Below are 23655 nucleotides of genomic sequence, written 5' to 3' on the forward strand. Positions count from 1 at the left end.
ATTATGTATATGTTTTATTAATATCAACCAAAATAACACCACACACACTGCTAACAAACTGTATATTGAGCAAAATTCTACACTGTTATTTTGGTTGTTGTTAATATTACCGTTAGTAGTACTTGGCTTTCGCTTTGGGGATTAGTCAACCTTGTGTCTGTACCAGAAGTTAGATGTATGAACAGATTGCATTTACTTGAGAAGAGCTAAATAATTTCAGAGAGCCATCACACAAGCACCACTAGAAAACACTGTCAGCTTAGTAAAATATTAAACTGCTCTGGCTTGGTATGTGACTCCTACATGCTCATGAACTTTTAGCGACTCATCTGTGTATGTGCCATGGGGTAGCTCTGTGGCAAGAGGCCCATGCATCTGCTGACCTGTGCTGGTGGAAGCAAGGACGGTCCTTCCTTTGCTCCCTTCCGGTTACCAGGCAACAGTGCCATGCACCATTTTAGCAGTGGCAACCCAGATGAGAAGAAAGCATCATCTCAGAAAAGGCGACCCTGAGTACACTCTTCTCCCTCATCCTGTCATTTTGCCAAGCTAATGGATCGTTCTCCTTCATGTGTATTCACATTCCAGACTGAGAGAGCACAAGGCAAGGCAGTCTTTCTAGAGGACGTAAGAAGAAGCAATAACAATTCTTGGGTGGAACTGGAGAAACATCCTTTGGCACACAGAACACCATCCGAGGGCTTTGATGGAACATGAGGGGGCTCCCCTACCTCTCCTAAGGGGAGACCAGCCAGCCTCCAGGTTTTAGCTCTGGAGCAACCTTACACCAAGAAGGGGCTGCTGTAAAAGGTATTGCTTATATTTTGTGGCAAATAAAGCACTATTGTTTAACTATGCGCTGTTTGCCTGAGATAGGATGCTTCTGAAGGCAGATACCCCTCTTGTACCTCAGTAAATGCAGTAGGTCATCTCTTTATAGAAAAGCAAGGCACTTGTCTTATTATGGCAGCAAATATTTTAGGGGACAGAAGAATGTAAAATTGTAGGAGCTATAAAGGGAGCCAGCGTGGTTTAGTGGTTAAGAGTAGTGGTTTGGAGCAGTGGACTCTAATCTGGAGAACCGGGTTTGATTCCCCACTCCTCCACATGAGTGGCGGACTCTAATCTGGTGAACCAGGTTGGTTTCTCCACTCCTACACATGAAGCCAGCTGGGTGACCTTGGGCTAGTCACAGTTCTTCCCAAGCTCTCTCAGCCTCATCTACCTCACAAGGTGTCTGTTGTGGGGAGAGGAAGGGAAGGAGATTGTTAGCCGGTTTGATTCTCTTCAAAAGGTAGAGAAAACTAACTCTTCTTATTCTTCTTTATAAAGAAGCAAAGTGCTTGTCTTATTATGTCTTATTATGGCAGCAAATATTTTAGGGGACAGAAGAAAGAAAAATGGTAGGAACTACAACTCAAAGATCTACTGTTTGCCAGCATGTCTTATTTTAAGAGATGTTCTTTACGTTAAAGCATTTTGGATAGGATCCTATGAAACATGACCAGAAGGCATTTGTAGATGTGGATCTTTCTCCCAAAAAAGCCTGGTGCTGGGAGTAGGGTTGCCAGCTCTGGGTTAGGAAATTCCTGGCGTTCTGGGGGTAGAGCATGGGGAGGGTGGGATTTGGGGAGAGGTGGGACCTCAGCAAGGTGTAATGCCATAGAGTCCACCCTCCAACGTAGCCATTTTCTCCAGGGGAACTGATCTGTCACTTGGAAATCAGTTGTAATTCTTGGAGATCTCCAGGCCCCACCTCAAGACTGACCCTATGGGGGATCAGGCTAGACTTGTGAACAAATTGTCATACGGCACAGGGGGCTGCAGTGAGATGAGAGAATCAGGTGAAATCAGGTGACCTTCCATCTTCTTGTAGATTCCCTCAGTTTTTCAAAGAGAGATGATGGGAGAGGGGGAAGGCAGCTAATATCTGTGAGGATCACTGCGCTTAGTGGATTCTAGGATCCAGCCTTCCCATCTGATCTGAAACCACTTACCTCATTTCAGGTTCATTTTCATTAGTCTTTGAGAATGCCTCCTATTATCAGGACTTTGTGGCATCTGCTTCACAACTCTTTTATATTGTTCCGGTGTGTTTGCACCATTTCTATTCTTCTTTTCCCATACTTTATCTACCTTCAGTACCATTTAACCTGATTGGCTGTGGTGATCCACATGATGTTCTTTGTGATGCTGTGGCGATATCACAGTGCTTACAAATGAAATCACAAGGCTTGACAACAGTCAATTGGATTAAATGGTAGTATGGGTGAATGAGGCTGAGAGAGTCAGGGTGAAGAAGGGTAGATCATACAGCACCAAAAATAATGCAAATTTTGGCAAGAAGATTTTTTTGGCAATTTGTTTGGCTGTATCAGATGTACTAATTTTGAGGCAGATATCAAAATTAGAGCAGAAGGATAAAACAAAGGATGGATTGTTCATGAAAAGATGAGAGCAAAACCAGAGAAACCCCCAGAATTCCCCAAAACAACACACACACACAAACATTTGGGGCATTGGACTCCATCTTAAGCTGTGGGCCATCCTTAGGCTTTTTTGCAAAAGCACATCATGAACATATGCAGGGCCAAAGAAGTAAAACCCCATCATTCAGGCTAAAAGCTTTCAACCAGAGCTGCAAAAGCATTTTAAATTAAGGACTTGTTTTGATGCTTGCCTGAAGCTCAGAAATGTGGAAATCTCCTCAACCTAGGGTTGCCAACCTCCAGGTGATGGCTGGAGATCTTCTGGGAGTGCAACCGAGCTCCAGGTGACAGAGATCTGTTCACCTGGAGAAAATGTCCACTTTGGAAGGTGGAATCTATGGCACTGCACCCCACTGAAGCCCCTCCCCTCTCTAAACCCCACCATCCCCAGACTTCACCCCCAAAATCTCCAGGCATTTCCAAACCCAGAGCTGGCAACTCTACCTCAGCCTCAGGTAGTGTTGCCAGGTCCCCCCTGGCAACTGGCAGGAGCTCTCTGAGGCTCTCTGGAGTTTTGGGGGGAGAGTAGGGTTGCCGGGGCCTGCTGGTGGTGGCCAAACCCCCGGCAATTGCCCCCCTCTGCCCGCCGACCACCTGAGGGTCAGCGGGCAAACGTGCACTCGTGCATGCATACAGCGCACGGCACTTCTGGTTTAGAACCGGAAGTCCCGCCTTGCGAGGGGCCTTTACCTCTTAGTTTGACTCAAACTAAGAGATAAAGGCCCTTTGCAAGGCGGCATGCGCACACACACACGCTTAAACACGAAAGCCTCCCGCCGCAGGAAAAGAGGGACCTGACAACCCTAGGGGAGAGAGCTGGACCGCCTGCATCACTTCTGGCTTTGCCTGGAAGTGACAATCGCTCCCCCCTTCAGTTGGTCTTCTTCTGCCCACCGAGCAGCTGAGGGTTGGCATGCAGCCCAGTTGATTGGCGGCATTTGCTCACCAATACCAGGCAATTGGCAAGCCTAGCCTCAGGGATGGGAGAGTCTATAGTGTTCTGCAGCCAAGGCCACAAAGGCAACAGTGGTTACGGAAAGGGAGTTTATGGCTATTAATAGAGTCTGGCTCAGTTCTTGTTCAGTTGGCTCAGCTCTTGTTCAGTTGGCTCAGCTCTTTGTTACTCTAGGCCAGGTACCTTCCTTGAGTATAAAGTAAGCTTCAAGGCCAAGAACTTCCCCATACCCAAATTTTGCAGAAAAGCAGAAGATTTCAGTGAATCACTGTCAGTATTTTGCTGCCAGTTCCACATGTAAGAACACAAGCAGAGCCCTGTTGGATCAGACCAGTGGTTTGTCTAGTCCAGTGGTTCCCAAAGTGGGAAGTACCACCCCCTGGGGGGCAGTGGGATTACCTAGGGGGGCACTAAGAGGCAAGGGGGCAGCAGGGGGGCACTAGAGGTGGGCCCCTTCAACTGTGTTGTTCACTAATTGACAATAGATCAAGCTATGGCACCATGCTGGCAAATCTGGTGGAAACTATCAGAATTTTTTCCCCATACTTTAAAGAACCGGTACCACTGGATCAAGTTCATCAGTTTTGTTGAACGAATTCCAACTAAAAAGTTTTAATTTGATTTTGAATAGATGTGCAATTAATTGTTCCTGTTTTGAAATTTTATTGTTATCATCTTCTTCAGTGAGTCATGCAAACCCCTATTTTGAATAATGCTTTTTATAGGACAGGGTAGAGGGGCGCTGGGGTTGACTTTGTGGGACCAAGGGGGCAGTGGCCCGAAAAGTTTGGGAAGCACTGGCCTAGTCCATCATCCTGTCTCACACAGTGGCCAACCATTTCCTCCGGGGGTCTAACAACAGAGCACAGAGGCCGAGGCCTTCCCCTGATGTTGCTCCTGGCACTGGTATTCAGAGGTTATTGCCTCTGCATGTGGATGTTCCCTTTAGTCACCATGGCATAATTTTATAAAAATCTATCACGTCCCCCCTTAGTCGTCTTTTTTCTAAATGGAAACGTTCCAGACTCTTCAGCCTTTTGTCATGGGAAAGATGCTCCAACCCCCTGATCACCTTGACTGTCCTCTTCTGTACTTTTTCCAGCTCTGAGATGTCCTTTTAAAGATGTGGTGACCAGAACTGCACATTATATTTCCAAATGTACAAATTCACAAATCCGTCTGCAAAGTCTAGCAGACTATATTCAGCAGTGTACATGACATATTATTAAAACAGCCTTTTGTAATATTGTGATTTTTTTCATAAGCATTTCCTATTATTATTTTATTTATGTTGATTTTTACCTCACTCTCAATCCCTGGCCAAGGCCGGGCTCATTTTATTACCATAAAAATTTGTTTTACCATAAAAATTGTATTACCATAAAAATGAAAAGCAGCTATACTTAACAAGAGTTCAGCAGAGCTGTCTGTCACCTGATAAAGCTGCTGAAACCAGGTAGCAGGCAGGGCTGTCTTTACAGCATTAAAGGCCCCAGGGCAAAGCAGCGCACTGAGGCCCCTACCTAAACAAGAGCTAGCATGGTGTAGTGGTTAAGAGCGGTGTTTTGAAGTGGTGGAGTCTGATCTGGAGAACTGGGTTTGGTTCCCCACTCCTCCTCCACATGAGCAGCGGAGGCTAATCTGGTGAACTGGATTGGTTTCCCCACTCCTACACATGAAGCCAGCTAGGTGACATTGGGCTAGTCACACTCTCTCAGCCCCACCCACCTCACAGGGTGTCTGTTGTGGGGAGTGGAAGGGAAGGGGATTGTAAGCCGGTTTGCTTCTCCCTTAAGTGGCAGAGAAAGTCGGCATATAAAAACCAACTCTTCCTCTTCAACACAACCCCTCACAGAAATAAAAATGTAAATGGTCGATAAAATTAAATATATATTTATTGATGCTTCTATAATGAACAAGTCCTTTCTTACATTATATTTCAGTATTTATTCTTAACCCAAACCCAAATTAACATTAATATTGTTCATTATACTTAGTAAAACACATGCTAAATATGCAAGCCATGACACACATAGATAGCATGGGGCCCCAATGCTCATGGGCCCCCCGGGCAACTGCCCAGCGTGCCCATGCGTTAAGACAGCCCAGGTAGCAGGAACAGAATTTTTGCTAAATTAGCAATTATCCTGGATGTATTTAGAAATCAGTTCCATCCAACATGAAACAGGGCTCAGAGACTTCCCTTAAGTATTTCTATTACTTTCCTCCTCTCATCCATAAATGCGAAAAAGTTAGCTCTTTAAAATATATTCTGGTGTTTTAAATTGCAAAAATGTCCCTCCCCCCGCAAAATAACCCTTTTACCAAAAGATTCATCAGAATTCAACAAGCTATTAGAAAATCATGTTTGCCCATACAGCTTGGAATTGTTATATCCATAATGTGTGTGTTAGGAGAACATTGTTTCCTAAAGCAATCACTTACTAGAATTACTGCTGTCATCCTTGGTTCCATCGAGACTTCCATCGGGGTGCATTTGCAAGTAGTAGCCTTGCCTGCAATATAACCTGGTCACTATACCCTTGAGCTGGGGATCTGAAAGACAAACATATTTTGTCACTAGCCTCAAAAGCCATTTCAAGAGATATCTCCTACGTCCCTCATTTGGGAAGGAAATTATTGCGGTAGCCATAATAGCTACCCTTAACATCTGCCTCCAAATTACTACAGAGAGAAAACAAATTTCCAAATATCACTATTATTCTAGTGTATGCCATCCCCACAGAATTAGAAAGAGAAACCAAACAAGCCAATGCTGAGTTTAGAAGGGGTTACTTGTGACTAGGGTTGCCAACTTCAAGGTCTATGGAAATTTTTGAAGCTACAGAAGCTTATATTAAAATGAGTACATTTTGACATCAATATATGTAAGTATATATTTATATTGTTTAAGTCATTGAGAGAACATTTATGAGAGACTGTTTATTTTAATATATACATATTTGTACAGAAACGGGACTGAGGAAGAATTGAAACGATCGTATCCCTTTCTACCCTTCTTCACTTGAAGACATCGACCTCGGATTGATTGTTACTGTACCAGGACTGAGTAATACTTTGTTGTACATATGTAATGGGCTTGTTAGCACGTTGTTATACACTCAGGACTGAGAAATACTTTGTTGTATACATGCAATTGGCTTGGTAGCACATTGTTATATTTAATATACTATTGTCATTACACATTGTTATCAGCCTGTTTCTGTACTAATTTTCTAACCTTAGGTAATGGTGCAGAGGTGTTGATTTTTGATTGCTAACTTCAAGGTACTAGCTGGAGATCTCCTGCTATTACAACTGATCTCCAGCTGATAGAGAGCTGTTCACCTGGAGATAATGGCTGCTTTGGAATTGGCATTGAAGTTTCTCCCCACCCCAAACCCCACCCTCCTCAGGCTCCGCCCCAAAAACCTCCCACTAGTGGCGAAGAGGGACCCTGGCTACCCTACCTGTGACCAACTTTATAATGTTGTCCTAACATAAAACAAACAAACACAGTAAATCAGGCCCATATAGGCTTGCCAGCTCTGGGCTGGGAAATACCTGGAGATTTTGGGGGCAAAGCCTAAGGAGAGCAGGGTCTGTGGAGGGAAGGGGCTTCAATGCCATAGAGCCCAATTGCCAAGGCAGCAATTATGTGATTGTGTTATAATACACATGTCTGGCATGTTCTTTGGTTTGAGTACCTGGAGGTTGGCAACCCTAGTTAAGCCATAAGTCAAAAGAATAGGCCTAATTATGATGACTCAAACCCACTGGACTATGTGATATAAAAAGAGGAAAGTCTCCTTCTGAGCCAATCTGAAAAAAAGCCCAAAGAAATGCATCCACCTCCACCCCCAAGTAAACCAGCTAATCTCACATGATTCAGTAGGGAGAGGGGGGAAAGCCAGCCTGCAGCAAGGGCTTGAAAATGAGAGGAAGAATTGGTTTATGCAGTTGTTGTATTGCCCCTTCCCTCTGGGTGGGGAACAAACTAGGCCAGTCTTGGCCCTGTAGGTAGGGTTGCCAACCTCCAATTGATCTCCAGGTGACAGAGATCAGTTCACCTGTAGAAAATAGCCACTATGGAAGGTGGAGTCTGTGCCATTATACCCCATTGAAGTCCATCCCCTGTCTATACCCAGCCCTCCTTAGGCTACACCCCAAAAATCTGCATTTCCCAACCTGGAGCTGGCAACCCTACCTGTAGCAGCATCGTGCTATGTTCAGAAGTAGGGCTATGCACAACAGTATCCCCCTATTCTAAAAGGGGCTTCAGTTCTACCATTTGCAGTTGTCTTGTTTTCCATCTTTGGGAAATTGTTTACGTTATTATTGCATTTTAACCCCCCTTTCTCCACCTTACAGACTCAAGACAATACAATAATAAACATTTGCAACTGTGGAATGTAAACCCAATAAGACCTTTTTTAAAAAAAGTTTGATTTTATAATTGTATAAAGTAGCTAAGCACAAACCGGAGGCCTTGCAGCAATTACTTAATTTTCAAGCAATTTTTAAAAGGCCATATTTTGCATGGTAAAATGCATATTCACAATCCATGTGCAAACCCTTCCGAATGAATAACTCACTGCTGCTCATCTCCCTCGTTGCTATATTTTTCTGCGTATTAAGCTTGGAAGATGAAAACGTCACACTTCCAGCCTCTAAGGAACTGTCTGGGTAGCCCCTGCAACCCCTCCTCACCAAAGGATCTAATATACTATAGTTTTCTACCAAAGGCATAACCAATAAGTAGCTGAACACCTCTATCAGTCATGGAATGCCGTTAATTCCAAAACTGTCATGCATGAACAAACCCTCCATGAACATTAAATCATGTAATCCATTATAATTTAGCCTCATCCAGAAAGTACAGAGACATAACAGAGTGACAGACCATTTGTCAACCTGCTTATAGCATGCACAGAATTTTAGCCGATCTACATCAGCATGATTACTAAACTCAGAAGGATCTGTGAATCAATGAACTTTTGTAGGTTACAAATCTTCCTCAGCAAAGGTGGCTGAAAATAGGTACAATCAAATGAGAAAAGAGATCTCCATATGCAAGAGCACTAATAGCAGACTTAGGAAAGGTGATTCAATTGGTTCACTCTTTTATATAAGCTAGTGACTGTCACCTTTTTAATATGTCATTCATCTCCATGTCAGCTTGACCTCAGCCTCCAATAAATCATGGCTTTATCCCAAAGCTTCAGGCTGTTTGTGACTAGGAAAATCTGTAGTATGCAGAACATTGGCAAAGGTTTTTGCACTTGGCAATTCTACCTGTATTAAGGACCCATGTAAATCATTTTGGCTATAGCCTTTCAGAAGTCCCTTCAGAATAACAATTTGGAAAGCACCTGGGAAAATTCCACAGAAAAATAAAGTATTCCAGATTACTAGTGAGCAGCTCAGTATAGAAAGGACAGCAGACTAATTTGCAATGCTAAGTATAAAATTTTGAGCCATAGCCAATTTTATATTGTTATGTACAGGAAGCTTCTTCTATAATACAGAGTGGCAGGGTTCCTTAACTTGTTATTAACTTCATTTACTCCTTGCCAGAATGCATAAAAGCATATGAAATGAAGTGGTATGTTCTTTCTATTTAGATATGCAAAAGCATCACTCCAAAATGCTGCTGGCATATTCACACTGTATGTGGTCCTATTCCTTGTTAATATGTCAATTGCATGAAATATGGAAAGGAACCACTCACATTACTTGTGTAGAATTTTATATTTGCTCATATTGATGGGGGTGGGGACACAAACCGCTTTAACCAGGAATCTGCAATATCTGTCACAAAGAGGCATTATGGGGCAAACAGGGTCAGCATTTTATTTTAATTTGTGGAATCTGCCAAAATGCAAGGCTTTTCCAGTTTGTCTGACAGCATATTTTGGCAATGAACACCTACCTTTCTTCATCTCCTGCTGCTAGCACTATGTGTAAAGCAACCAATTGAAATCAAATTATAAGGCATTGCCAAGCACAGACAAAAGGCCTGGCCTATGTTTTCACTTATATATTGCAAGAGGGATGTGCCACTCAGTCCTATGTATGTTTGCTCACAAGTAAGTCTCACGGAGTTCAATCGAGCTTACTCAAAGTAAGTGCACATATAGGGTTGCCAACCTTCCAGGCACTAGCTGGAGATCTCCTGCTATTACAACTGATATCCAGCCGATAGAGATCAGTTCACCTGGAGAAAACGGCCACTTTGGCAATTGGATTCTATGGCATTGAAGTCCCTCCCCTCCCCAAACCTTGCCCTCCTCAGGCTCTGCCCCAAAAACCTCCCGCCGGTTGCAAAGAGGGACCTGGCAACGTAATGCACATAGGACTGAAGCCAGGCTGCATACCAGCATATGCAAAAATAGGGGGGGGGGGAGATGCACACCTCTCTCACTATGATGGTCATATTACCAATGGTAATTGTTTTCACTCAATTAAATTTGATTTTGAGAGATCTGTAAACGAAGGCTGCATATTTTAAAACGTTTCTCATTTCTTTTTGATCATTCAAATATATTTCCAATTGGAGAAGGCCCGCTATTTCCCCTATATGCTTTATCTCTATCTATTAGTTTGATTCTGAGTAGACTTAATAATGTAAAGAAAAAAAGAACTTTACCTAAGTGCAGTTATTATGTTATTGAGTGATTTTAAAACACTGTTCCTAATATTCTGGTAATAATGCAGAAGATGCCTGTCCAGGGACAAAAAGATAAATGGAATAGATATGAAACCTTTTCTGCAAATTCCAGTTGATGCTATTTGTATGCAAGTGAGGGCAATTTATATGGATGTCTCACAGACAGAGAGAAAAATCTATAATGTGGTGTTTGGACAGCAGATCTTGATCCAAATTGATCAATCTTCAATTGATCAATTTCGATCAAGCTTCAACATGTCCAAAATAGTTTTCAAATGCATTTGAGGCTCTGGGTTCTAGTACACTAGCATCAACGACACTCTGGGGGCACGAGACCCTGCTATAGCTTGCATGTGTCAGTAGTGGGGACCTTCTACCACTTCCTTCTTCACTTTGTACCATGTCTCAGTTGTTGGCCAACAATAATGGAAAGAGTGATAGGAACACGATTCGGTGCTATGAATGCCTCACCTGGGCCTGTATCTGCATGTTCTTGTCATATCCACATGTCTGGTATCTCCAGAGATGCTGAGTAGGGTTGCCAGGTCCCTCTTCACCACCGGCGGGAGATTTGGGGGGCAGAGCCTGAGGAGGGCGGGATTTGGTGAGGGACTTTAATGCTATAGAGTCCAATTGTCAAAGTGGTCATTTTCTCCAGGTGAACTGATCTCTATCAGTTGGCGATCAGTTGTAATAGCAGCGGATCTCCAGCTATTACCTGGAGGTTGGAAACCCTAATGCTGAGGATCAAGGCGAGGTAGTTGGCACTAGTTCTAGAGTTGCCAGCTCCAGGTTGGGAATTACCTGGATAATTCGGGGGTGGAGCGTGAGGAGGGCAGAGTTTGGAGAGGGGAGGGACTTCAATGTCATAGAGTCCAATTGCCAAAGCAGCCATTTTCTCCAGGGGAACTGATCTCTGTCGCCTGGAGAACAATTGCAATAGCAGGAGAACTCCAGCCACCACCTGAAGACTAGCAAAAGACAAATGCTATATTCAAAGGCAATGGGTGTAAAACAACACACTACCATAAATACAAAATGAAAACTACACCGAAGGCATGCAGACAAAAACAATACATAACGACAGCTGAATAGATGGAATTCAACAAGGTAAGTAAGCTGTAATGTCCCTTAAATGAGTTACTATATAAGCAAAGGTTAGCCATTTTGACATAGAGATTCTATCATTGAAAAACGAACCTGCTGGTCTCTAAATACTGCACTGTCTGTTCAACATATTCTATTATTGGTAAGTTTAAACCTGATCTTATTTATCTGTAGTTGGCCTTTGTTATGGAATTCTTAACTTTTTAAAATGTATTTATGTATGTCTATATTGGAACATTACCAAATTTTCTCCCACACTCCCTTCCCCAGGCTGACGAAGCCTTCCAGCGAAACGTGATTATAAACTAGAAACCGTGCTGGGCCCTGTGTTGTTCAACATCTTTATAAATGATTTGGATGAAGGAATAGAGGGGATGCTTATTAAATTTACAGATGATACTAAATTGGGAGGGGTAGAAAATATGGTAGAAGACAGAGCCAAGATGCAGGATGATCTTGACAGGCTGAAGAAATGGGCTAGAACTAATAAAATGCACTTCAACAAAGATAAATGTAAAGTTCTGCATTTAGGTAGGAAAAATCAACTGCATAATTATAGGATGGGGGAGACTTGTTTGAGCAGTAGTGTGTGTGAAAAGGATCTTGGGGTCTTAGTAGACCAAACACTGAACATGAGTCAGCAGTGTGATGATGTAACTAAAAAGGCAAATGCAGTCTTGGGCTGCATCAACAGAAGTATAGTGTCCAGATCACACGAAGTGATGGTATCGCTTTACTCTGCTATGGTTAGACCTCAGCTAGAGTACTGTGTTCAGTTTTGGGCACCACAATTTAAGAAAGATGTAGACAAGCTGGAACGTGTCCAGAGAAGGGCAACAAAGATGGTGAGGGGTCTGGAGACCAAGTCCTATGAGGAAAGGTTGAAGGAGCTGGGTATGTTTAGCCTGAAGAGAAGAAGACTGAGAGGGGATATGATAACCATCTTCAAGTACTTGAAGGGCTGTCATATGGAGTAGGGTGCCGAGTTGTTTTCTGTTGCTCAAGAGGGTCGGACCAGAACCAACGGGTTGAAATAAATCAAAAGAGTTTCCGTCTAGACATTAGGAAGCATTTTCTAACAGTTAGAGCGGTTCCTCAGTGGAACAGGCTTCCTCGGGAGGTGGTAAGCTCTCCTTCCCTGGAGGTTTTTAAGAAGAGTTTAGATGGCCATCTGTCAGCAATGCTGATTCTGTGACCTTAGGCAGATGATGAGAGGGAGGGCATCTTGGCCATCTTCTGGTCACTAGGGGTGTGGAGGGGGGAGGCAGTTGTTAATTTCCCGCATTGTGCAGGGGGTTGGACTTGATGGCCCTGGTGGTCCCTTCCAACTCTATGATTCTATGATTGTAGACCACATTCCGTTCACCTTTCTCCTTACACCGAGGCATCAGTTTGAATTTCCAGACAGCTATCAAGTTATTATTATCAATTTAAAAGTTGTGCAACTCCAGTTTTCGGCTAGCTTGTCCACTGCGCATGTCCATTTTTTCCAGCTTTCCTTTACCTTCAATTGTGCTACTGCGCATGAGCAACTTTACTTTGACAACCAACTTTCTGCACATGTCTATCAGCTTCCGTTCTCGATTGTTTTCAGCAGGATCAACCATGGCGCTTACCAACTTTGGGAATGAACATTACAGCTTACTTACCTTGTTGAATTCCATCTATTCAGCTGTCGTTATGCATTGTTTTTGTCTGCATGCCTTCGGTGTAGTTTTCATTTTGTGTTTATGGTAGTGTGTTGTTTTACACCCATTGCCTTTGAATATAGCATTTGTCTTTTGCTAATTATTGAGCTTGTGCTGTTCTTTTGGAATTGACTTTTCATATATACAGCGCTATTCGTTTTTGTATTTTTACTACCTGAAGACTGGCAACCCTAACTAGTCCCTCTGTTCCTGAATATACCACACAAGCACCAGTGTAATATTCATTGTAGGAAACTGAACCATACCACTCACCCACCCGTATTATTATTATTATTTATTATTTTCAATTTCTATCCCGCCCTCCCTGGCTGAAGCCAGGCACAGGGCGGGAAAGTATTGAGAAAGTAATGATGGAGGGCAACAGAGGAATTCTATTCCTGTAATGGACTGAATGGATAATCAAGAGGAGAGTGAAACAGAACAAAGGGGTTCAGTTTGGACCCAGTCCAGATCAATTTTCTAGGCATCCATAGGCTGTCGGGGGAACTGATCCAGCTGCTCTGGATTAATCCTAAAGAGGATTTTGATACATCCAAAACATTGCTATTTTACCATCACTTCAGTGGTGTGGAATTGCAAATCAACCAAATTATTTTTTGTTTTAGTTATGTTGGGTTCACATGGATGATTAGCTTTTTGGCTCCTCGTAGGAGTGGATCAGTGAGAGAGATTAATCAAGAGGGATCCCCTCCTGCAGAAATATATTGAAAGCAAACTAAGTGTCAGGAGTCAGGAGTCGTGCGGTCCAGGCAGGCTCTTGACATGAGTTAGGCCCGTTTCTGTTCAAGAGCATCTTTCGGTTTTGTTTCCCTGAGCTGTTCAAACTATCCCCGCTCCCTGCCTCCCCCCGCTGCTCTGACCTTGAGTCACAAGCAGGCAACTTCAGTATTATGGCTTGCTCACTCCCTGCTTCCCACCAGGCACTGTTATCTCTCAATTCCCAGGCCTGCTTCATCTTGCACCTGGGATTGCTTTGTGCTTAAAGTTATGCTTTGTAGACTGGATGGTCATTAGCAGCTTTGAACCTGAGGATTGCTTATGCTGTACCTGCGGCTCCTGAATAAACGTTTACCTGCTTTAGATCTGCCTGTCTGAGCGAGTGACTTTTTGGGATTGCCGAGGTTGGCTGGAGAACCTCACACTAAGATTTAATACATCGCTGCAGCTAAGGAATCAATCTTTGGCACTGCATCTTCCCTACCCACCCAACATATTTAGAGCTACTGTTGGAAATTTAAGATCCACACTTTCTGCTGAAATCACATTTCCTTTTAGGAGCTTTGAAGAGCTTTGATATGATGTAGATTTAATATCTAAGACTCAATTTAGAATAAAACAAAATCAGATTTTTGTTTCATTTTGATACAGCAAACTATCATGGCTACCCTTTTGCAATCAACTTAGAATGTCTGCCAGAAACCCTTTGGCAAGGGAAACTTTAAGTGAGGTTGCGCTGTAAGAATAGGGCTATACAAATAAATGTTCAAAATATGAAACTTGATGCCAATAGCATCGATTAAATGAATTACAGTGCAATCCTAAACTGAGTTACACCCTCCTAAGCCAACCGAAATCAGTGGATTTAAAAGGGTGCAGCTCCGTTTAGGAATGCCATAAAGGACACCTCCCATTTCTGCAGGCTGTTCAATGGAAGATTGGATAAGGCCGCTTTTAACAACAATAATATAGGCTAATCCCTTGGGGATTTGGATATTTTATTTAGATTTCTGGTATTAATATAAGGAACTGAATCAAATGACTGCCAAGTCCTCACAAAACCTACAGTTCTATAATTTAATAATCATATATTGTGCCAATATAAAACCTTTTGCTGTTTGTGTCCTTTTTAAAAAAAAACTTGCACAATAAAATAAGAATAGGTTGCCCTTTTCAAATGAAAAGGCTGTACACAAAGAGAATATCTGGTCTGCACAGGCCAAAGGTATTGTGAACAAAACTATTTTAATATTTCTGTCTGATGCAACACTATCTGTCACCCTAAATGGGAAGAACAAGAAAATCTACAGTCTTAGAGACAGGAAAGCAGGAAAAGAAAAAATACTACCTTAAAAAGAGGAAGAAGAAGCAATACATAGTTGAAAAGGTGTAGAGAGGACAATACTTCTCTTGTTGGTGGTGGAGCTCATCAAAAATGCATACTATTTCCCCAGCTGAGAGGCCTGAGAGAACAGAGAGATCCTATAATCTCCCCCATGTCTCAGCTCCAACAGTCATCTACTATAGAACCCTTTAGATACCTTGTCTTTTGCTGAAATATGACATTGATGTTCCTCCCCTCCCCACCCCCCACCCTCCTCAGGCTCCGCCTCCAAAATCTCCAGGTATTTCCCAACCCGGAGCTAGCAACCCTATCCACCAGTCTCACTAATGTAAATGAGAGTGATATACATCAGAATAACTAAAAGGATCACCTTCCAGCAGATCAGCTATGACAAATGTCACATATTAAGTGGGAGGGTAGCAAACGAATAAAAAATTGTGACAAGGGAACGAGGTGCATTAGCTGTAAAGTTGTGCTCTTTCTTTCTAAATACTTTTTTGAAATAGTAACTTTCAGCAGGAAAAATACTATCACATGTTAACGTTCAGATGGGTTTGCTTCCCTGGTACCATAATGTAATATGTGGTGACAACTACAGTTCTTTGCTTTACCTTGATATCACCCATTGCCTCTTTTTATGTGACCTCCCATTTGACTTCTGCGGTTACTCATTTCCAGCGAGCTTTTTATCCTTGCCCATCAAAAGAAACATTTCTTAGATGAAATAAATGAATCCACTATACACTGTGAGCATTAAACATTAATGGTATGTCATCTTGTGTGTTGACCTAAGCAGTTTTCACACAGCCTCCTCAACCAAGGACAGTGAACACTGTCTGAAGGGTCCTCCCTAAATATTGGTAAGATCAGCAACTGCCCGCTCACACTCATTCTCTGTGCTGGTTTCCACTTTGTGGAATAGCCCGCTTGAGAAGGTCAGGAAGGCTCCCAAAATATTATCATTCCACAAAATGTGTAAAACACGAATGTACAAGAGGGCATTCTTGTAATGGAATTAGAACTGCAGTGGGATAGAATGGTCCACTTTCATATGGGAGTGGGTGCTACATTACTTTGTGCCTTCGTAATCCCACATTCTGTGAGGACAGGGATTAATTTTTTTTCAGAAGTATGATTGTATTGATTGCATTCACTGTGGGGGGCAAGAGAGAACTCTGTTTTGTAAAGCTTTGTGGCTCAGATGTTAAGCACCGTGTTCTCAGTCACCGATGGATAACACTTCCTTGGTAGGGTAAATCTGCTAGGGCAGGATGATTGGTATTTGAACCATCAGCACAGTAACATACTGACATGTGCACTTGAACACTGCTGACTCGGCGTAGTGTAAAAAACCACTGCCTGGCCTTCATCTTATTTTCTACCACATGCATCTCCCTTCCTTAGAATGCTTCCCACACAGTTAGCAATTTCACAGAATTTTATCTATAGATGTCACTAACATTTGAGCTGTTAATGAACTGCTAAAAAATGACTTGCATGGTATAAAGACTTCTTCATACAATGTTATTATTGGCCTCACCGAACCAGAAAAATGTGAAGTTCTGCTGTTAAGTACTACTACTATTAATACTACTACTCAGCATTTAATTGTGCTAGGTATTGTACAGAATATGGAGGTGAGGTGTTCGGAGGTGAGGGTGTTCTTGGCCAGAAGGGCTTACACCCTACATTAGATGGAAAATAAATTTATTGTATTAGGGGACAGATGGCCTTTCAGGTTGAGACATAAGGACGTGACTTTATCCGGTTGCATTTCAAATATATACATGTATATACAAAAATACACATGAACCCACATAACCATGCTTTCTGAGTTGGCCTAAATTCAACCCCCTTCAAGCATTTCCTTTTCCCTCCCATCACATTCCAAAGGATGTAGAGAGGTCTCCTGCCGTTAAAGACCATTAAGTTATTTTGTCAAGTGCCAAGTAATGCAAAACCATAGAGGTAAACTCACTCAAAATATTCAAGCCAGTCAAACTCATAATAAAACAACTCTCAATGGACAACCTTGCCCTTTAGAATATGTGCCACTGAAGTATCTACATGCAATCTCCAATATTAAAATACGCAATACAAAAAAGTTGTGAAGTCCCTCCCGATATTTCACTTCATCATAGGCTTAAGAGATAAAGTTTTCTTAATCATGGTGCAGCAAATGAAATTTTTAACAATTAACCTTACATTGAAAAATAAGGAAGAACATTCCTTGTTCTGTGTGTACTAGACATTTTTTCATTTTGTAGTGTCTAAAAAACAGGGCCCGCCTGGTGTAGTGGTTAAGAGCAGCAGACTCTAATGTGGAGTACAGGGTGTGATTCCCCACTCCTCCACATGAAGCCTGCTGGGTGAACTTGGGCCAGTCACAGTTTTCAGAACTCTCTCAGCCCACGCAGACAGGCAGTGGCAACCCACCTCTGAACATCTCTTGCCTTGAAAACCCTATGGGGTCGCCATAAGTCAGCTGTGTTTTTTTTTTCAGTTCAACCACGTGACTAATGTTAAACCTTATCTGCTCTTTTGCTTCAGTCATCATAGTTTATTGTTTTAAAAAGGAAACAGGCAAGGTTAGTGACTGACAACCTGCCATGTCAACATCATAAGCAAGAAAAGGCATGGACTCTGCATTTATGTCATCAACTAAACAGCCAAACTCTCAAAGGGAACAATTAATATTATATTTTAATCAAGTGCATTCTTGCCCCCTGAGAAGAAATGATATGTAATTAGAGCACTAATAGATACCAACGAAGGTCTGAATTGCTATCAGCATTCATTTGTAACATGCTTCTGCAGTTTAATGAATTAGCGTGCCCTCTCATGCAGACTCCAGGTCAATGATATCATAGAGACGAATGTTTGTCTTTCAAGTTTATTCAACTATTTTAAACATGCAAGCAAACCCAGGAGGACACTGATCTAAAACTAGCCAAGAATCACAACATTTTAAAGTATGTTTGTCATTCTAGGTGACAAACCTAGGTGTTTCATTATAAATGACAGAGGTTGTAGGTAGCCGCACTAGCTGATAAGACACTTTGGCCTTTTATGCAGGATAACAGGAACCTAATGGTTCCCCATGGTCACCCCCACCGACTGCTTTGGGGCTTCCTTTTGATTATGCATGCCTTTTCCGCCCGTCAAAGGTCGTCTCGCTCTCCCCGCACATTATGCCCGCATTTTCCAGATTCTGGCTAAAACAGCATCTGGAAAACACGGTCAAAACATGTGGAGAGAGCAAGGCGACCTCTGACGGGTGGAAAAGCCATGCATAACCAAAAGGACGCCCCGAAGCAGTTGGCGGGGGTGACAGCAGAGAAACGTACCTGCATAAAAGGGCTTAGTTTTTAACGTTTTTCTACTGGTTGTTTTAATTCTAGTGTGCGTGGGTTTTTTTAGGTTCCTGTTATCTTATTTTGGAGGAGCCTCATGGTGCAGCAGCTTGCTTGGGGTAAAATGTAGATGACTGGGGAAGGCAATGGCAAACCACCCTGTAAACACAGCCTGCAAGGTAAATGTCAGGATGTGACATCACCCCACGGGTCATTAATGACCGGGTGCTTGCACAGGGAACTACCTTTACCTTTTACCTATCTTATTTTACTATTGTTTTTCTGGCAGAAACGGCAGACTTATAAATGGTTTAAATTAAATCCATCAACCAACCATTTAATCTGAAGCAAGACCCCCCCCCCCCAAAAAGGTAATAAAATCAGGAATGGTCTTAGACCCCCGCCCCCTTCAGGATTGCACAGTAAGTGTGCACGCCAGAAACAAAGCTGCGAGCTCCCATATGCCTTAAGAGAGTTACATTCTGGCACACCCATAAGGTGTTGTCTGATTTGTGAGTATCCCTGAGGCTATATCAGTTAATAATAGAACAATTCAATACTAACTTATTTCTATGTAATGTGAAAGAAAATCAATAAAAGGTTTCAAAAAAAGTAACATATGAGACATAAACTATAAGATCAGCTAAGGGGACATAGAAACTGCAGTTTGGAAATGGGAAGAGGCAAGATTATAGATTGTTTACATTGGGCTGTGCTCCAGGAAAAAAAATCAAACTGGAACTGGATAGAGGTCAAAAGCAAGGGTACACACATATTGTATTATATTAATTTTAAACATGAAATTCTGCCTTGGGGGTAAAACACTTGTCTAAAAAAAAGGTTGGATACATACTAGGTGTTTTTTTTTAATAGTCAGAGTTAAAGGGAGGGGACGTTTGTTTTCAAGTTTGGATTGTGACTTGAGAAAGAACCTGAACATCTCGGTCAGGTGATCTTTCTATCTTGCCTAGCATATATCCTGTCATTGGGATATAAGGAAGGGATAGAAGAGATGAGTAACATACAGAAGAACACAGATTTATGAAGACTGTTATTTCAAGACTCCTGTAGGGAACATTTCGGTTAATGTTAAATGTTGAATGGTAAGACATTTCAGCCACACAGCTCCACAGATCAGTTTGAAATAAAAAAAAAAAGTTCCCCCATCAGATATAATCTCGCTATTGTTTGTGTGTGTGTGTGTGTGTGTGTGTGTGCGTGTGCGTGCACGCACTGTCAAGCTGACTTATGGCGACCCTGTAGGGGTTTTCAAAGGAAGAGACGTTCAGAGGTGGTTTGCCATTGCCTGCCACTGCGTGGGCTGAAAGAGTTCTGAGAGAACTGTGACTGGCCCAAGGTCACCCAGCAGGCTTCATGTAGAGGAGTGGAGAATTGAACCTGGTTCTCCAGATTAGAGTCTGCTGCTCTTAACTACTACACCATGGCTGGCTCTCTTGCTATTGTTGACATGAGACCTAAAGAGCTTATCCATTCTACTTGACGTTGTGCTTTCCTTAAAAATCTCTCCTCAAATCTCATTTTCTGAAGAAAGCTCTCCTTCAACACCTCACCCAAACTATGTTGCATTTGTTCATCTTCTTCCAGTTTATACTTGCTTATCCTCCTCCTCATCATCATCATCAAAAGTCAGGAGCCACCTGTCTTTGTGTTCAGTAAAGTGTCATGGTGTTTTAATGAAAGGGATGACAATGACAACAACAATAATAAAATAATGGGGAGCCAATAAACGCTTAACTGATTTTTCTCAGGGGTTCTGGCCTCTCTGATTCATCCCTTCATTATAGTTTTCTTGACTGGGTTTAATTTTACATAATTACAAATCATCCTGTACTTTCTGCATTTCATCACCCCTTGACACACTGCTTTTTCTCCCCATACCTTCTACATAAAACGGCAGCATAGAGAGGATCTGCTCACTGCATCTGAAGAGGTGCCCTCTAGTCCACAACAGTTTATGTTGGAATAAAGTTTTGTTAGCTAGGCACAAGAGTCCTGCTGCATTTTGCACCTTTTTGCTCCAACTGATCAACAGGGCTAACCCTTAGGGATGCCAACCTCCAGGTACTAGCTGGAGACCTCCTGCTATTACAACTGATCTCCAGCCAATAGAGATCAGTTCCCCTGGAGAAAACGGCTGCTTTGGCAATTGGGCTCTGTGGCATTGAAGTCCCTCCCCTCCCCAAACCCCGCCCTCCTCAGGCTCCGCCCCAAAAACCTCATACTGATGGCGAAGAGGGACCTGGCAGCCCTACTAACCCTCTAGAATGAACCCTTCAATGTGTGAGTAAATCAGCACTGAAGTGAGTTTATGGGTAGTGAAGTGATTTTGCAGCAAATCAATTTTAAAACATAGGTTAAGTCAAAGAACAGACTTATAGCTGTAGACCTTTGTTACAATTTAAATGTAAAATTCATGAATTGCCCTGAGTTCCACACATTCCAAAGTGATTCTAGAGTTTGTAAATAAAATACAGAATTTTCTGTGCTGTGGTCAGAAAATGCAGTTGTTAAAAGAAATTTGGGTAGGAGGAAGGAAAATTATATATTAAATGTTAGTGTATGTCAAAAAGAAAAGACAGCTGTAATAAAGCATTAGCCATTCACCATCTGAAACTGCAGTTTCAACTGTCAAAGGAATGCCATGAATTGGAGATTCAGCTCCCCACCCCCCACCCAGCATTTGTCAATTTAGCAAAACTGCACTAATTGTCAGTCTTGACAAAAAAACAACAACACCTTTCTACTGGCTTCCCCCCTTCTATCCCTTTGCTTTCTTAGCACATAAGAAAGATCACTTAGCAAAAGCTGTGTGAAAATTATATTATGCCAGACTCAGGCTGCCACTGAAAACAACAAACCCATGTCAAGTCCCGCTCCCCCCCCCCGCCGCTGAACATAGAATCATAGAGTTGGAAGGGACCACCAGGGTCATCTAGTCCAACCCCCTGCACAATGCAGGACATTTACAACTACCTTCCCCCCACACACTCCCAGTGACCAGAAGATGGTCAAGATGCCCTCCCTCTCATCATCTGCCTAAGGTCACAGAATCAGCATTGCTGACAAATGGCCATCTAACCTCTTCTTAAAAACCTCCAGGGAAGGAGAGCTTACCACCTCCCGAGGAAGCCTGTTCCACTGAGGAACCACTCTAACTGTTAGAAAATTCTTCCTAATGTCAAGACGGAAACTGTTTTGATTTAATTTCAACCCGTTGGTTCTGGTCCGACCTCCTGGGGCAACAGAAAACAACTCGGCACCATATAGGGTTGTTTGTCATGACATCATCATATTCTGTGTTTTCCTGTCCTCATCAATGGCATCCAAAGATGGAGGAGAAATGGACAATGTGCTGACACTTTGGTCGTTTATGCATGGGGTACTTTCACTCATGTTTGCCCCCGGTCTGTCTCGGTTTTTCCAAACAAATTAAAGGATATGATTTTTGCACTCATTTATTTAAATCTTTAGATCCCACCTTTCCTATTTGCATATGCATATCTATTTTGTATCTTTCTGGAAAAGATACAAGCTGTTGATGATTTCTGTACCTAGTCGCTCCTTTTCCATTTGACAAATTCCTATGCTATGGTCTGATTGTTCTGGTGCTCCCTGGTAGTTGGGGTGATTTGCTGTTCATTCATGAGTAATTTCTTAATACAAGTTTGTTTGCTTGTATTAAAAAAAAGAAAAATAGTGAAGTGAGAGTACAACCCTGTTGTATCCAGGCACAGGCCACGTCTAATTTGGTTACTTGCAGTGCGGTCCTAAAGAAGGTCGGACTAGAACCAACGAGTTGAAATTAAATCAAAAGAGTTTCCGTCTAGACATTAGGAAGAATTTTCTAACAGTTAGAGTGGTTCCTCAGTGGAACTGGCTTCCTCGGGAGGTGGAGAGCGCTCCTTCCTTGGAGGTTTTTAAGAAGAGGTTAGATGGCCATCTGTCAGTAATGCTGATTCTATGACCTTAAGCAGATGATGAGAGGGGAGGACATCTTGGCCCTCTTCTGGGCATGGAATCGGGGTCACTGGGGTTGTGGGGAGGAGGTAGTTGTGAATTTCCTGCATTGTGCAGGGGGTTGGACTAGATGACCCTAGTGGTACCTTCCAACTCTATGATTCTATGAAGAGTTACATTCTTCTAAGTCCACTGAAGTCAGTGAACCTGGAAGGGTGCAACTCTGCTTAGGATGGCATGGTTGGTTAAGCTCCTAGCCAAATATTTCCTATATAAATGATACAACTCACCCTTCAGTTCACTAAAACCTATAAATCTAAATTTTCACCACACTACTCCATAGCTTCACCAAGAGTTATCTTATTCAATTTCATGTTACTTTCATTCCTCAATGCCTTGTCTTCATACATGACCCATATATACCTGTTCCGTCCTTCCAAAACTGCAGCTTGGACTTTATTATAGTTTTTTTTTTAAATTAACACTGAATTTTGGGGCTTCCATCCAGGCACCCACACACTAACAGACACACTGATAATGTTGATGCAGTCTGCCATAAAACAACTGGTGGTGAAAACGTGAAAATTAGATTGTGACATAACCAAGAACAACAGCTGCCTATTGGTAGACAAAATTAATAAGGTTTCTAGGTGAACAGGATTATACATGCACCACTTCACTGTTATACAATTCTCACTCATGTTGTTGTACCACTCACAGAATATACAGACCCTGATGTAGTAGTGCAAGTAAAAGTTACTGGATCAGGTCCTGCATATTCTATGAATGGTATAATAACAGGTCCCATTGAAAACAAGTAAGACACAACTAATTTCAGCTGCTTTGACTTAAAGAATGGCTGACTTTAGTTAGAACAGGTCCATTCTTTTGTTCATTGTTGTCATGGCAGTGGATAGAAAAGAGATTGATTTTGTACTGAACTGCTGTTACAGCAGAAGCTTTTTATGCAATGTATAAATTGCATTTTGCTACATGTTTTCATATTTAACATTGTCACAGAGAATAATGTGTGCATTTTTATTTCAAAATCAATACCTAGAATAATGGGTGAATTAAAGGGAGAATAACTTATTTTCTGAATTAACCACATTCACCAACATAACTTGCAACAAAGCGTACTGGGTTAAATCCAGTCAGCTTTTCTGTATGGAAAAAGGGATGAGGGGGTCCCCTTTGACCCCCAAAAATGTTATGCTTAAGATCATGAGATCTGCATGGACCAAAGCAACATGGGACGGCAAGCTATAGTAAGGAAGAGAATTTAAGGAGAGTGAACAAAAAAGCTGCCTGGATCCAACCCATTGACTTGGA

At 42.2% G+C, this 23655-nt stretch overlaps 1 protein-coding gene across 2 annotated transcripts in view; it reads right to left on the reverse strand.

Annotated features, from left to right (window-relative positions):
• Window positions 1-23655, reverse strand: part of FGF14 (fibroblast growth factor 14) — a 352468-nt gene that overhangs the window by 78360 nt on the left and 250453 nt on the right. For both annotated transcript variants that reach the window (XM_056862112.1, XM_056862111.1), the window contains exon 2: window positions 5890-6000. In XM_056862112.1, coding sequence (XP_056718090.1) covers window positions 5890-6000 — 111 coding nt within the window. The remainder of the gene's footprint in view (window positions 1-5889; window positions 6001-23655) is intronic.

Source organism: Euleptes europaea, chromosome 16 (genome assembly GCF_029931775.1).
Source record: "Euleptes europaea isolate rEulEur1 chromosome 16, rEulEur1.hap1, whole genome shotgun sequence".
NCBI lineage: Eukaryota > Metazoa > Chordata > Lepidosauria > Squamata > Sphaerodactylidae > Euleptes > Euleptes europaea.